Source organism: Doryrhamphus excisus, linkage group LG8 (genome assembly GCF_037039965.1).
Source record: "Doryrhamphus excisus strain RoL-2023G ecotype Guam linkage group LG8, RoL_Dexc_Guam_v1.1, whole genome shotgun sequence".
In the NCBI taxonomy this organism is placed as follows: domain Eukaryota; kingdom Metazoa; phylum Chordata; class Actinopteri; order Syngnathiformes; family Syngnathidae; genus Doryrhamphus; species Doryrhamphus excisus.
Genome location: NC_136364.1, coordinates 22,783,952 through 22,799,257, shown reverse-complemented (window position 1 = coordinate 22,799,257; position 15,306 = coordinate 22,783,952). Strand labels below are relative to the sequence as shown.

General features: G+C 42.5%; 2 protein-coding genes across 2 annotated transcripts; both read right to left on the bottom strand.

The window, feature by feature from the left end:
• Positions 1–3,354: 3,354 nt before the first annotated feature.
• Positions 3,355–6,607, bottom strand: her13 (hairy-related 13). Its single transcript, XM_058080276.2, has 4 exons — positions 6,384–6,607; positions 6,237–6,323; positions 6,074–6,155; positions 3,355–5,018 (listed from the first exon to the last, which is right to left on the bottom strand). The coding sequence occupies exons 1-4, from the start codon at positions 6,438–6,440 to the stop codon at positions 4,567–4,569; spliced, it is 678 nt and encodes a 225-aa protein (XP_057936259.2). The 5' UTR covers positions 6,441–6,607; the 3' UTR covers positions 3,355–4,566.
• Positions 6,608–9,637: 3,030 nt separating this feature from the next.
• Positions 9,638–12,368, bottom strand: her8.2 (hairy-related 8.2). Its single transcript, XM_058080278.2, has 5 exons — positions 12,308–12,368; positions 12,106–12,230; positions 11,918–12,013; positions 11,757–11,835; positions 9,638–10,279 (listed from the first exon to the last, which is right to left on the bottom strand). Exons 2-5 carry the CDS (start codon positions 12,163–12,165, stop codon positions 9,981–9,983), a joined length of 534 nt encoding a protein of 177 aa, XP_057936261.2. The 5' UTR covers positions 12,166–12,230; positions 12,308–12,368; the 3' UTR covers positions 9,638–9,980.
• Positions 12,369–15,306: the final 2,938 nt, after the last annotated feature.

Genomic DNA, 15,306 nt, shown 5'->3' with positions numbered 1-15,306 from the left:
GGAAAGAAACGCAGACATCTTCATCAATCAAAACCCCGAGTATGAACTTTGGAAAGGTGCAATGAGAGGTGCAATGAGAGACACCCTGCTGGGGCAAGGCTTGAGAATGTATGCCAGACTGGACCAAGGATATCTATCTACTAGCTTTTCCCCTCTGGCTCACTTTCATATTCTTTTTCTCTGTTCTATTTTTTGTGTGTTGTATTTTATTTGATGAAAAGCATTTAAATGTGGCGGACGCCAGAGGGACTATCCCGTGTCATGTTACTGTGAGCAGCAAGTAAACAAGTGTTGGTGTGCCGGTCAACATGTGACGTTTCCATTGAGTGATGGACACGGTTTGGTGACTCCCATCAAATGACTCACCTGAAGCCATCACAGATGCTCTTGCAGGAGGCACCCCGACGCTCATTAGTGTATTACGCATTGAGAATGCAAATTTGACTTATTTATGATCAACAGGAATTAGTGCCGAATGGAAGACGCGGAAGAGTTATACGCCTTAGTGTTTGTCACAACCAAGGAAGTCCATGTTAAATCAATGACCCGCTGCAACTGTAAATGCATACACACCGTACTGGCACATAATATATATGTTCATGTACATTTGTTTCATTGCCGCTCTATGAATCTCATATAATTACAGTGCAGTTATGTGCATTTTTGTAGGTAAAAATGTGTTTGAAACTGTTGTAATAAAATTACACAAACTGTAAACTGTTGAGTTTTATTAACAAGAAATATAGGTATAGGTTGATATCTGAATTAGGGATGCTTGGATAAATCGGCGGCCGATTAGTATCAGCTAATTTTTGTGAAAAACACATAATTTGCATTTGTGCAGCTAATTGTCTTTCAAAACCTCTCTTGCATCTTTATGTACATATAGTACAATATGCAGTACACAGGACAGCAGTACTTAGTGACCTTTATAATTATATTATACTTATTATACTTACATACCTTTATGAATGTTTCCTCAATGCAACCCCGCTCCACACTGTTGATGTTGCTGTCCAGTTGGAAGTCATTGTTCTGCTCAAAGACAGTTGAGGGTGGCTGGGCTCCCCGGGGATCCGTTTCAGCGCCATATGCTGCTTGCCGCCCGTTAATTCTCTCTCAGGCCAACTGTTGCATTCTGTTGAACTTTGACCCACAATTCATACGCCCAGCTGCAGCTGATGCACGGAGGTTGGATCGTTTCTGATGGGTTTAAGTGCTGTGGGATAAAACTGTACTGTATTTTGGAGTGGCCTTTTATTGTGCCGTTTAATCAGCATCTCCGTAAGAGGATGAATTATGAATGCTGACCAAAAGATTTAGACAGATGTATTTACTGGGATTTCCGAGCATACTTAAATGCATCAAAGTGTACTTCTGCGGTGTGAGTTACGTTAGAGATTGTTTCTTTATATTTAGACGCATATTTAAGACATTGATAGGATTTTCACAGTGTCCTTGAACACATCTCTGGGTCATCTCGTGACAATGCGGAAGTGTCTTTCGAAGAGGAGTTTTGTGAGGAAAAGCGGTAGAAAATGAATGAATGAGATACATAATTACACTCTTGTTGATGTGTTCGGGTCACAATACAATTGTAAAAAGTGTTAAGACGGGAATACTACACTATTCTTCCGTCTGCTGCCATAACACAGAGATATAGCTCGACATGACGCTATGCGGTCATAGAGGTGGGTCAACGTATGGACGCCGTGTGGAATTGTGTTCGTTTCTCTCTTTGAAGAACCTGAGCCAGCTTCTATCTTTACTGAGGTCTTTTCAGCTCTGCGGGCTTTGACGCTTCCCTGCTTTGATCACTGTGTCTCCTTTTGCAACTTGTTTCCTGCCACTTTCACACCCATCCACCACCCGGTCCTATCCTAGGAAAGTCTTCATGACACCAGACGGTGTCCCCCCCCCCCAGTCAAATATGTCATGTCACATATGAATAATGTCAAATATGATGCAGAGCAAATGGAATGGAATGAATATAATGTCCTTTTTTTAGTATGAGTTTTGTCCAACAGGAAGGACAACATTCTTCTGGTGGTTCCACACAATCCACACAGGATCTAACAGCAGTTTGTCAAGGAGATCATCCCATCAAAGGTGAGAGCAGGGACGCTTGGAGGTGTTAATGGGAACACACACACACACACTGCTCAGTTTTGAGCACAGAGGTTGAAAAGAAGTTTGTAAAACCAGCTCTAGTATTGGAAGTAACTATTTTTTGCAGTACTGTAACTAATTTTCTAAGGAGAAGAGATAATTGCATAAGTGTGTCTTTTTTACTTTGTACAAATACAATTAAAGAAAAAAACAACAGGTTAGAAGAGCAAAAAGCTGTACTGTCATGAGGAAAGGTTGAAATGAAGATACTGTATAATAACTAAATAGAGCCCCGTAGACATGAAATAACACCCCCACAGTCTCCTTTACAATTGTATTATTCTTTGTTTACATTGCTGTAACCGTAGCATGCTGCTGAGCTACCCAGTTAGCCTACAATTTATTTATTCCAATGTAAGAAAAGATTCCAAAAACATGCATGCTAGGTTAATTGGCCACTCCAAATTGTCCATGATTGTTTGTCTATATGTTGTATATGTGTGTATATATATATATATACCGAGCTGGGATAGGTAACAATACTGATGTACCAAAATCCTACATATGACTTCTTTCAATATTTGTTTTAATTTATTAATTAAAGCCACCACAAGAGGGCGCCATGTTTGAACCGGAAAGTAGCGAGGTATGACTGTATGTTATGCTGTCATGCTTTTACGTCATGTCATATATTTACATATTGTGCTTTCATGTGCTGTTAATTAATATGCATTGCTCTATTTGAAATAATTAAAATCCCGAAAAACAGTGATTCAAATTGTAGCGGAAAACGATCCAAAAACACGCAAACACCATAAAACAAATTCAATATGAGAAAGGCACAGGATCAAAAGCAAATGCAGAAGAAATGCTGCAAATGTCAAACCCACACACAAAGCAGCACAACACATGCATGACATTAAGTCCTGCATGTTGACTGAACAAAACGCAAGGTAGTCAGCCTACCAGGACCACCACACCTGAGTGTTAAACGTCTTTTTTTTGTTCTGTTAATTTGCAGCATTTCTTAGGGGGTTGTGTGTGTGGTTTTGGATCATTTCTGTATTGAAGCGGTAACAGCGTAGATTCAAGATGCAAAAAGTCAATGCAGTCTTTAATATCAGTTCCACATGAATAACTATTCATAATATCTGTACTTTTTTCCATCCCTACAATGTGACTTCTTCACCAATTCAAATGAAGCAGCTATAATAAGCTGCATATTGAGTCATGTTACACTTAAAGTATCTTTACAATCTTTTTATTCAGTCGTCTACACATCATAACAGCACAACAGTCTAAAGGAGGTTACTGGACAAATAAACTACAGTGGAACCTTGGTTAGCATCCGCCTGGGTTAGCGTGATTTCTCCTCTTTATGGTACAATATGGCGAATGGTAAATACACTGCATGAGTCATCCGATGAGCTAGCTAGCTAACAAAATGGCAACCGGAACCAACTGACTCACAAAACCCGTTTTTGTACTTTTACAATTACAGTTTTGTATTCATAGAAATGGCAAAACGGGATAAACGACACAAACATTACTGAATTCAAGAAATAACTCATGGCAAAACAGGAAGGTGGTGCTGTGTGTTGATCTCGCTGCCACACCGTGTCTTTGGGAAGTCACGTCAAGAATCTTGTCTTCAGTGAAGGTAGAAATAACCTTAAATATCAATTTATCCTTTTCATTTATGGTTTATATGCATTTGATTCGAATCTGTGTGGAGTTTGCATGTTCTCCCCGTGGGTGGGTTTTCTCCGGGTACTCCGGTTCCCTCCCACATTCCAAAAACATGCTAGGTTAATTAATTGGCCACTCCAAATTGTCCATAGGTATGAATGTGAGTGTGAATGGTTGTTTGTCTATATGTGCCCTGTGATTGGCTGGCCACCAGTCCAGGGTGTACCCCGCCTCTCGCCCCAAAGTCAGCATTTTTGACTTTCAGGAATGGAGTACCGGTAATTGCGTTTACATTTTTCATATGGGAAAAACTGACATGTTTAGCGTCTGACGGACCTTCTGGAAGACATTCTAACCAAAGTTCCACTAAAATGGTCTTTCCGAAATACGATAACAAAAAATATTTATATTAATCAGAGGCACTGCCAAACATAATTTGCTTCTAAAAGAGCTCTCTTGTACCCATACTGGTCCCGTATACAGTACATCAAACAGGGGTTTCTGCCATCTTGGTCTTTAGTGGTGAAGTTGTGAGCAAGGAATATCCACTCTTGATCAGAAAGTTGTCCTGCACAAAAACCAAAAACGCTTGCTGCAGACTTTTTCTGTGGTTTTCCTGGTCCTGGTATTCCTGGTAATCAATTCAGAGAGTCCAGGTATAATTCCAAGGAAGATATTATTTGCAGTAGTGGGTGTTTATTAAGTGTTCATTTTGGGGTGGGGTCTTTCCTTTCAGTAAGGGTAAGGCCCATCCGCACGCGTGAGCCCCTACCAGGGTCTCCACATAGACCTGGGGCAGGTTATCGTGGGAATGCTCAGAGCTTCCCTGCTCTCCAAAGCTTCCACGGTGCTGTGATTGTGCTCACCATCTGTGTCCTCCAGGTCGGAACACAGGTCTTCGCTGGACGTGCTGGAGGGGGCCGGCGAGAAGGACGAGCCGCTGGACACACTCCTTCCTCCGGGCGAAGCCAGCGCGGAATGCAACATGTCTCCGCCGCCGTGCCACGTGCTCCCGGGGGTGTCTGCGATTAGATCCATCAGCACGTCCCCCAGGTGGTCTTCGTTCAGGGGCATGCACTCCAGGAGGTGGTTGAGCAGCTCGGCGGCCACTGTGGCGTCGATGCCGGGGCAGGTGGACACAAAGGTGTGGACCTCGTGCATGCATTGGATGTAGCCGGCTGCAAACCTCTCGCTCGCGTCGTGGCTCAACGTGTCTGCTTCTGTGGGGGTGACGAGATCCAGGAATTACTACTCGTTTGGAACGCACGGTAAATTCAGTCAATGAATCATAAGATGTCACCTGAGTAGGAGTAGGAAGAAGCAAAGCTTATAAAATCCTACCCCTCCGTCTGGTACTTTTATAATCAGTAACTGTTACATTTGTTCACTTCCTGCTTTCCTAATATAGTTTAAGGTTTTGTTTTTTTTTTTTAAATAATGTACCTCGTACCAAAGTACTGGGTGATATGAGCATCCAATGCCATAATGGGTACCACAGTAAGTGTCAATATAGTGATATATATAGCACATCATGACTGGTTCAAGACTCTTCATCCTTGTATTTAGCAAACATCAACTGCTTGTATTGTTTCTTGAATTATATTCAAGAATTATTATATATTCAAGATATATTTTATATATCTTGAAGTATATTGAGCATGAGTGGGGGGACAAAAAGGTGTACTCAAGGAGAAAATGATGCTCATAACCCTATAATAATACATACAGCATGCTTTGTCAACAATATAATATATTATTATTATTATTATTCATTCATTTTCTACCGCTTTTCCTCACAAGGGTCACGGGGAGTGCTGGAGCCTACCCCAGCTGTCTTGGAGCGAGAGGCCTGGACTGGTGGCCAGCCAATCCCAGGGCACATATAGACAAACAACCATTCACACTCACACCTATGGACAATTTGGAGTGGCTAATTAACCTAGCATGTTTTTGGAATGTGGGAGGAAACCGGAGTACCCGGAGAAAACCCACGCATGCACGGGGAGAACATGCAAACTCCACACAGAGATGGCCGAGGGTGGAATTGAACCCTGGTCTCCTAGCTGTGAGGTCTGTGCGCTAACCACTAGACCACCATGCAGCCCTTTATTATTATTATTATTAAAAACAATATATACTTCTTCACATATGCAGTTTGCATTGGTTTTAGACCTCCAACCTGTGATTTCTCATTTTGGTGGAGAAAGTTTGGAGAGCTTTGAGTTCCAGGAATAATAAATCCATAAATTTCAGCAGTAATTCCCAGCACTCCTACCTTGTGATCTGTTCTTCAGGATGCCCTCCACCTTTTTCACAGTCATCTCCAACACCTCAGCGTTCTCCATCTTGGAGTGCAGCTGTTGAGAGAGAGAGAGAAACATGGAGTCCAAACGTCTGCATCCTCGACAACGAGACGAGGTAAGAAGGTAAGCACTCACGTCGGAATCATCCAGCAGACCCCGCAGCTCCTGCAGGCTCTCGTTCATGCGGGCTCTCCTCTTCTTCTCCACCAGAGGTTTCCTCACCTGCAACGCAACACTCGGTGAGTCCCTTCCTGTGCGCATGTCCGTCAAGTGCACGTTTACCTTTCTGTCCGCTTTCGAGCTCTCCTCCTCCTTGTCGGGCCGAGCGGAAGGAGCCATGTTGCTTTCGGTGTGGGTCCTTCTCCTCTCCTCTCTGCCTGCCGTGTGTTTATTGCGGAACCCGAGTGAGACGTGCAGACTGTTGTTAGTATTTATAGGGCGGCATTTGCATGTGAATGGCGGCCGGGCTGGTCCTGCTGGGGGACGACGGGGCGCACACGGCGGCAGCCAATAGCAAAGCGGCGCTTTGTCTCCGCTCAGCAGCACGAGACCCGGATGGACTTGAATGCGATTTTATTTTCTTGTGTTAAGGCAACGGCCACCTCGTTTTTCCTCCGTGGGAAATACAGTATTAGCCTAAAAGATGGAAGCTCAGCATCCTTCTGAAGTAATAGTATTTTATATTTTATCGTTCAATTCAATTATCATTTCACCTCCTACTTTGGTACGAGGTACATTATTTAAAAAAAAACAAAAAAAACAACCTTAAATTGTATTATTGAAAGCAGGAAGTGAACAAATGTAGCTTGTACTTTTACAATCAGTAAAATGTAATAAGCTTTGCTTCTTCCTACTCCTTTTGGACGTGTGGAACTGTGAAAGTAAAAATAAAAAACTATATAATGAAAGCAGGAAGTGAACAAATGTAACAGTTAGTGATTGTAAAAGTACCAGATGGAGGGGTAGGATTTAATAAGCTTTGCTTCTTCCTACTCCTTTTGGACATGTGGAACTGGGAACTGATTATGGGATGCACTCAATTGGAATCTGATGCATGTTCAAATGAAATAATACCATTACTATTTCATATGCGATTATTACAACAATAATGCAAGGGTGTCCAAAGTGCATTTTGTTGTTGTTGTTGCCCCAGGCAGATATAAAAATATAATTAATTGTAATTAGAAAAAGTGTATATTTTTATTATTTGTGTTCTCCAACATATATTGGACAAGCTATCTAAACCCTATTATCACCTGTAATGCACAGAATTTAAGTATAGTGCAATATTTCAGTATGTGGCCCTATAGCCGGAAAAAGCTCAGTCAGCCCTGACATCATATTTTATGCTAAATACTGTAAATACCTCTCGTTTTATTTGCACACCAACACAAAGTACAAGCATTGTCATCCTACAACTGATGTGTGTCGTCGGAGCATCTTTCCGTTCGCCTCCATGCAGCTTTCCGCCCGACCGTTCTTCCTCGTCGCTGGCTTTTGTTTCCGAGCCTCAGCAGATTGAGGCGCCTGTTGGGCGGATGTAAGGCGATGCCTTCAGTTGGCAGCTGCCGCAGGCCTCTCGACCCAAACACAATCAGCCGGGGGAATTAAGGGCCCTTATCCAAAGAAAGCGACAGGTGTTGGCCTGCGCCTGCTGCATCATGCGTTTCTCTCCCTCTTGTTTGTTGACTCCTAATTTGTGTGCAACAATATTCCTGTGTTATCTGCTGCTGCGACGCAAGTCGACAACAGGCCAGGGGCCAGTTACGGCACATCAATGATTTTTTTGTTGGCATTTGTAACATAAAAATAAAAACATTAAATGAGGCCTCCATTGGACCGTTACCAAGGATGGTCAAAATAAAGCAAACAAATCTAATTAAGCTAACTAAAGAACATAAAACAAACACATAGCAAGTTTCATTGGTGGCTAATAACCCTCATGTCCTTGCTACACTATTATTAAAGTTATGTACAATACATTATTATGCAAATAGGCATCACAATGGATCAATTGTGCATGCTTGATGAAACCGGTGCACAACAAATTGAGTGCTTTTCATGCGCGGCAATGCCACTATTGCACGTCATTCCACAAGAAGCGTCAGTTCTCTACTGCCGCAAACGAAGGAAGCGTCTCAGACCTTTGAAGTGGAATGGTTTTGGCACCTCACCCCCTTCAGATCTCAGCTTCATGTCTTTAATGGTGCAGACTGGGAGCAGCTGTCCCGACCGGCCTTTGTTGGAGGGGCTGGATGAGGGACCGAGCATCCCCCTCTCTGTCTGCTACCACCTGGCTCCATGAAGGGGGCCACTCATAACCACCACAATGGAGGAGAATAGGCCATATGTACATCTTGGGATTTGGAAACACGTTGATAATGGACATCACTGGACAGAATACAGTCATGTTAGTAATGGAGACCGCATATTCACACCAACAAAGTAACAAGTTTGGACAAACATCAGAAATACTGTATATCCCTAAGGAGAAAAGCCAAAGGTGTCACTGGTGGAAAATAATGTTTTTCTTCCATTTATTTCTACAATAACGATTCACACCTTCATACATGCAAAAAAAAAAAAAAAAATTTCTCTGTAGTATTTATTTACAAATATATATTTTATCTGGACATGTACTGTACTGTGTGTACATGTGTGCAAGGTTAAGCGCTTTGTTTACTTGTGAATGGGAGTGTTGTACATTGGTACAAAATATGGTGGGAATGAATGATCAGGTCATTCATTCATTCATTCATTTTGTACTGCTTTTTCCTCACGAGGGTCGCGGGGGCGCTGGAGACTATCCCAGCTGTCTTCGGGCGAGAGGCGGGGTCGCCAGCCAATCCCAGGGCACATATAGACAAACAACCATTCACACTCACATTCATACCTATGGACAATTTGGAGTGGCTAATTAACCTAGCATGTTTTTGGAATGTGGGAGGAAACCGGAGTGGAATTCATTCATTCAATCATAATTTTCTATGCCGGTTATCCTGACTAGGGTCGCACAGGTATGCTGGAGCCTATCCCAGCTGACTTTGAGTGCATAGCACCCTGGACTGGTCACCAGCCAATTGAATTGAATCAAATCAAACGCTTGGGCCGCACGATGGTCGAGTGGTTAGCATGTTGGCCAGGAGATTGGGAAGACCTGGGTTTGATTCTCCGCTTGGGCATTTCCGTATGGAGTTTGCATGTTCTCCACGTTCATGCGTGTGTTTCCTCCCACATTCCAAAAACATGCTAGGTTAATTGGCCACTCCAAATTGTCCATAGGTATGAATGTGAGTGTGAATGGTTGTTTGTCTATATGTGCCCTGTGATTGGCTGGCAACCAGTCCAGGGTGTACCCCACCGTACACCCAAAGACAGCTGGGATAGGCTCCAGCATGCCTGCGACACTAGTGAGAAAAAGCTTGGACTCCCCTGCATTACACCACCAATTCTGTTTGAAAATCATTGCAGAAATTAAATTAAATTAAATGAAAGACTTAAAAACTGGACAAAATGCAAGCAAGCATCCCTCAGTATTAAACAATATCTTTATTACCACAGGTGTTAATGCAAACCTATGCAAAGAAAGTGGTTCAAGAAAAGAAAAGAAAGACAGCAGATACATTATAATAGCAAATAAATATGATGTTAACACAATAAATACATGAAAGATTAGTAAGAGCCTTCTATAATGCAGGCTACGAGAAGTCAACTTCGGAAGGGAAGTACCAAAAAGAGGTCTGTGTAGAATCAGTCGAGCACACCTACAACAATAATGGACTGGAACAAAACCGCCCCACATATTTGTCTCCTGAGCAGCATATCTATAAGATACATAACAGCTGATGGCCTAACAACATGCTGATGGAACCCAGAGCTTCACCAGGGCCTCCACATCTCCAGCATCCCTAAACGGGAGCCGTGCAGCGCCGCTCGCTCTTGACAGGGCTGACTCTGGTCTTTTTTGACGGGCGTGCCGAGGGGTCGGGCGCCCTCAAGTCTGGGCGTGGTCCGGAGAGGGCTTTCCTCAGTTGACTTGGGCAGGGACTTGAGGAGGTGGTTGAGCAGGCGGGAGCCAAGGGTCTTGTCCATCCAGTCGCATGTGAGGAGCATGCTGTGCACCTCATGCATGCACTGGATGTACCCGGTGCTGTACTTCTGCTGGGCCTCCAGGGGGTCTGCAGGGGATAGACGACTTGTTAACATGGGTTATAGTGACCTCTGGTGGTTAGCACAAAAACTGCGCCCAGTTTGAAGAGTGCCCTCAGTCAATGATAGTGGAAAACTACTTGTTATTTTCCTACAAATAGCTTACAAATAACATTTTACAGAAGAATATTGCTGAGTATTAGCATATGAAAATTAGCCTACTTAAATACAGTGGAACCCGTTTTTTTCGACACCCTGGCTGATAGACGTGGATCTAGCATTGTTGCACATTTACCTGTAGCTTTAGCCAAAGACAACCAGGAATAGAATGACAATAGAATCTGCTTAGGTTGACGCCCCTCTGACTGAGTGACCGACGTCAACATAAGTGGTTGTCCATGCAACTGAAACTAGCATAACCACATTTAGCCAGTCAATGCTTACATATTTAACCGAAAATAGGATTACCCGCTTATGTTGACGCCCCTCCGACAGGCTGAATGATGTCCCCATAAACTGTTATTATTATACGTAACTGAAACTAGCCATTGCTTGCACGTTCACTTCTGTTTTCCACCATAGAAAAACAGAAATAGAATTACAAAAGAACCCGCTTATGTTGACGCCCCTCTGACGGGCTAACTGAGATAACCGTAACCGATATAACCGAAACTAGTCTTACATTGCTTGTACATTTACTTGTGACTTTTGCCAGAGACATAAGAGTCATTTTTTAAGCTAATACTGCAATTTGTTGACATGGTTGTCTTCCATTTTTGCATATTTTTATTGTCGATATAACCGAAACTAGTCTTACATTGCTTGTACATTTACTTGTGACTTTTGCCACAAGTAAAGTCATTTTTTAAGCTAATACTGCAATTTGTTGACATGGTTGTCTTCCATTTTTGCATATTTTTATTGTCGGTATAACCGAAACTAGTCTTACTTCGCTTGCACATGTACTTGTGACTTTTGCCGCACATAAGAATGAGTGATTTTTTTAGGCAATTACCGCAGTTTGTGGATATGGTTTTTGTCCATTTTTGCATATTTTTATTCTAATTCTTTTGTTTACATTTGATTTTTAATACTCCCATCCAGCTAGTAATGTCACTGTATGTCTTGACTACAGCGACAATAAAACTTTTTTCCATGCACAAATCTTTTTTCCGGGGGCTAACAATAAATAAATAATACATTTAGTAAGTTGCTGTGGTAGAATCCAGTAATAATACTGTCATAGTCTTATTTTGAAGCTTACTGTAAATGTTACTGCTGTGTCAGTAGACAGTAGCTGTGTCTTTGTCGTGTATTCAAGTGTGTCGTGATAATGATGTCACCATACACGGACGCATGGTTTCTCATAGCAATGACCCCCTTAGGAACTATGCTAGGACGCTTTTCATGTATACCAAGAACACGGCGGACCAGGACTGGATGAGTCGGTGGACTTAAGTGACGACAAACAAGTTTGATGACACAAATCAGGCAAGCGTGTCTTACCATTGACTTGGTTAGTTTGGATGTTTTGGAGATGTTTCACCGTCATCTCCAGGATGTCGGCTTTCTCCAGTTTGGATTGCTGTTGGAAGCGAATGGGGCAATGTTCAAGTTCACGTTCTTCAGCCTGCTGGAGGGACAACTGAGACACCAGGAGTACTCACATCAAGCCTGAAGGCGCGGATGACAGTTTCCTTCAACTGATCCAAACAATTGTTTATCCTCTCTCGTCGTTTCCTCTCAATAAGAGGCTTCCTCAGCTGCTCAGGATGGGGAAAAAACAGAAGATAAAGCTCAGTTAATGAAGTTAGCAGTGAAGCTCAAAGGTCCAGCAGATGAGCGTATCCAATACCTTCCTCTCCTCTTTCGCTCTGTGCTTTTCTACGCCGTGCGCCATAGATGAAGCGGTCATGATGCTGAAGGCCTCCTCTCTGGATCTCAGCGTGTCTCTAGGGCACTCGGCGTGCTGCACGCCTCCTTTTTATACCAACACGATTAGCATGTGAATGCACCGACTCTCCGGCTGTGGGATTTTCCCACACACGGGCTCCTACCAGTCAAGACTGTCAGGTCACTGCTTCCATTCAACGCGCTCACCCGGAGGGCCGGGTCTGAATGGAGTGGGAGGGGCGGGGGGGCACATGCAACAGATGTCAAACCTGAAACCATGTGCTCCCTTGCAGGCCTCCACCCATGAAAAGTGTGGTTTCCTGCTCTTGCAGAGATGAACAAGGGTGTGCAGTTACCGTGGATTCGCCCCGAGGAACGCTGGGTTACGTTACACCTGCAATCCATCCAGGACACAAAGGGTTAACAAATGGCCTGGGAATAAGGAGTATCACAGTCGATTTTGTTCATGAATTTCAGCGGAATACACCGCTTAAATCAGGGCTGTGTACACTTTTTCCACTGACGGCCACACTTGGTATTTTGTATAAGTTATATATATTTCAAGAAATAACTGCAGCTTTATGAGATATGTGAAATAACGTATTATTAGTATGGACCTCAGTCTTTGCTCTTTTCCCCCATTTTTTTTACATTTCCAACTGTTTCAAATTTCTATTTGTAAAGTTTATTCATGAAATATTAAGACTTTGTTCCCAACCTGATTTGCCAAAAATTACAACTTTATTTCCCATTTGTTTGTAACATTCTGACTTTTTTCAAACTCTACACTATTAAAATAGAACACTGTCTTTTTCTCTTAATATTTTGATTTTATGCCTGAATTTTAGTTTTTTTAAATTTCTGCTGTTGTCTTATACAAAATTTTCCAAATAATTTAATTTTCTTTGTGTCAATTCTTACTCCAACTTAAATTTCCCCAATTTTTTTTCTCATAATATTACAACTTTTTAAAAATAAGGCATTTTTTCATTAATATTTCAATATTGTGGTACTAAAAATGTATTTTTCCTCATGATGTTATGTTTTTCTCATAAACCTTTTCTCATTAGATTACAATTTTTTTCATTTAATATTTAGATTTTATTATTGTAAAATATATATTTTTTAATTTTCCTGTTAAATTATACTCTTACAGTGTGCCGCTTGCCCCCCCCCTCCCCAAATGGCCCCCAAGCACACCTGAGCACCCCTAGTTTAAGGTGACTTCCCTGTATGTCGACATCATACTTCCTGTACATATTTAGCATATTTGAAAAGTCAGATGGGCGGCACGGCGGTCTAGTGGTTAGTGCGCAGACCTCACAGCTAGGAGACCAGGGTTCAATTCCACCCTCGGGCATCTCTGTGTGGAGCTTGCATGTTCTCCCCGTTTTCTCCGGGTACTCCGGTTTCCTCCCACATTCCAAAAACATGCTAGGTTAATTAGCCACTCCAAATTGTCCATAGGTATGAATGTGAGTGTGAATGTTTGTCTATATGTGCCCTGTGATTGGCTGGCGATCAGTCCAGGGTCTCCCTGGTCTACCCCGCCTCTCGCCCGAAGACAACTGGGATAGGCTCCAGCACCCCTCGTGAGGTAGAAAATGAATGAAAAAAAAAGTCTGATGAAGATGAAAGGACCTTAGGTCCTCCACTGAAGCTTTGAAGGGAAGTGGAACTTTGTTTCCTGTTGCCCGACCCGTCTTCCTTTCTTTTGATTGATTTTGACATCACCACAAATCTGCTTTTGCACAACATGCATTGACATAAATGGGATGATTTTCCATAGCAATGACCCCTTTGCCAACCATGGTCAACCACCATCTTTGTTTTTTTTTCAAAAAGAACTCACTTAAATGGGTTGTTGACCTAAATGGATTCCACTCTACCCTCAATAATTAGAATCTTGACTCTTATATATTATAATGACACCTATGGATTCAATCTACGAGTTGCACAACACTTACATGTGACTGATGGAAAAATACTGATACATTGTTCTCACTCACACACAGCGTAGCTCTGACTTCCACACCAACTTAACTTTCACTTCTTAGAGGCGTGCGGGCAACCGCCAAACTCATGCTTGACAGGAAGTCAAACCCACACTAAGAAAATGACTTGAAAAAGGGCTAACGGAGGGATTAGAGGAGCGCTTGAGCCGAGCACAAAAGTCCCAACTCATTCAGTCCGGCACTTCAGCCCCGAGCATTTCATTAACGCTGACATGGAAAACAAAGCATGTGAAATTTTCCCTTGTGAGATAATGACAGAATTCCTTAATGAAGTTATTGCTGCAGTCGGTGGCTCCATTCATATGGTGATCACACTCAAATACCTGCAGTGGGACCAGCTGACTTATTGACCACACTGTCTTTTCCAGTCTTCAGCATCTGCTGCTAACCGTTTTAGCGAGCAGATGTCAGCTTGACCAGATGCCCCGCCGTCTTTGGCTCCCTTGACGCGTCAGCCCGTGTTTTGAAGCCACGCGACTGCCAGGCGAACGCTGGGTCGTGGGAACAGGAGTAGAACAATGGCTTGTATTCATCCACGCTTAATCAGCATGAAGAGAGTAATGACCCCCAGAGAGGGTGGACAGTCCTGCCAGAGAGGAGATCTTTCAAGGCGTGCATGCGTGGCTTTTCTCCGGGTACTCCGGTTTCCTCCCACATTCCAAAAACATGCTAGGTTAATTAGCGACTCCAAATTGTCCATAGGTATGAATGTGAGTGTGAATGGTTGTTTGTCTATATGTGCCCTGGGATTGGCTGGCCACCAGTCCAGGGTGGACCCCGCCTCTCGCCTGAAGACAGCTGGGATAGGCTCCAGCATACCCCCGCAACACTAATGAGGATAAGACGTAAAGAAAATGGATGGATGGATATTTAGTACACAGGTGCACATGAGGACTTTATTTGTGGAAAATGACATTTTTTCCTTGGTGTGATTAGATATTTTTAAATATTATCTTTATGACTTTATTTTGCTATTTTTCTACTATATTCTCATAAAATTATAGTTTTTTTCCATTTTTCGCTGTTAATTTAAATTTCAGAAATTATTTTTTCTTGCAAAACTATGACTTTATTTCAAGTCATAGTATATACTTATACCTATGACTATATACTTAGAATATTATCTTTTTCTCAAACTAATTTTCCAA

Coding starts and splice junctions, on each gene's coding strand:
- her8.2 (XM_058080278.2), bottom strand. CDS start 12,165: ATGACCGCTTCATCTATGGCGCACGGCGTAGAAAAGCACAGAGCGAAA. Junction 12,014..12,105: donor GAGCGAAAGAGGAGAGGAAG/GTATTGGATACG, acceptor CATCCTGAGCAG/CTGAGGAAGCCTCTTATTGA. Junction 10,280..11,756: donor CCAAACTAACCAAGTCAATG/GTAAGACACGCT, acceptor TATCCCCTGCAG/ACCCCCTGGAGGCCCAGCAG.
- her13 (XM_058080276.2), bottom strand. CDS start 6,440: ATGGCTCCTTCCGCTCGGCCCGACAAGGAGGAGGAGAGCTCGAAAGCG. Junction 6,156..6,236: donor GTCTGCTGGATGATTCCGAC/GTGAGTGCTTAC, acceptor CTCTCTCAACAG/CTGCACTCCAAGATGGAGAA. Junction 5,019..6,073: donor CCTGAAGAACAGATCACAAG/GTAGGAGTGCTG, acceptor TCACCCCCACAG/AAGCAGACACGTTGAGCCAC.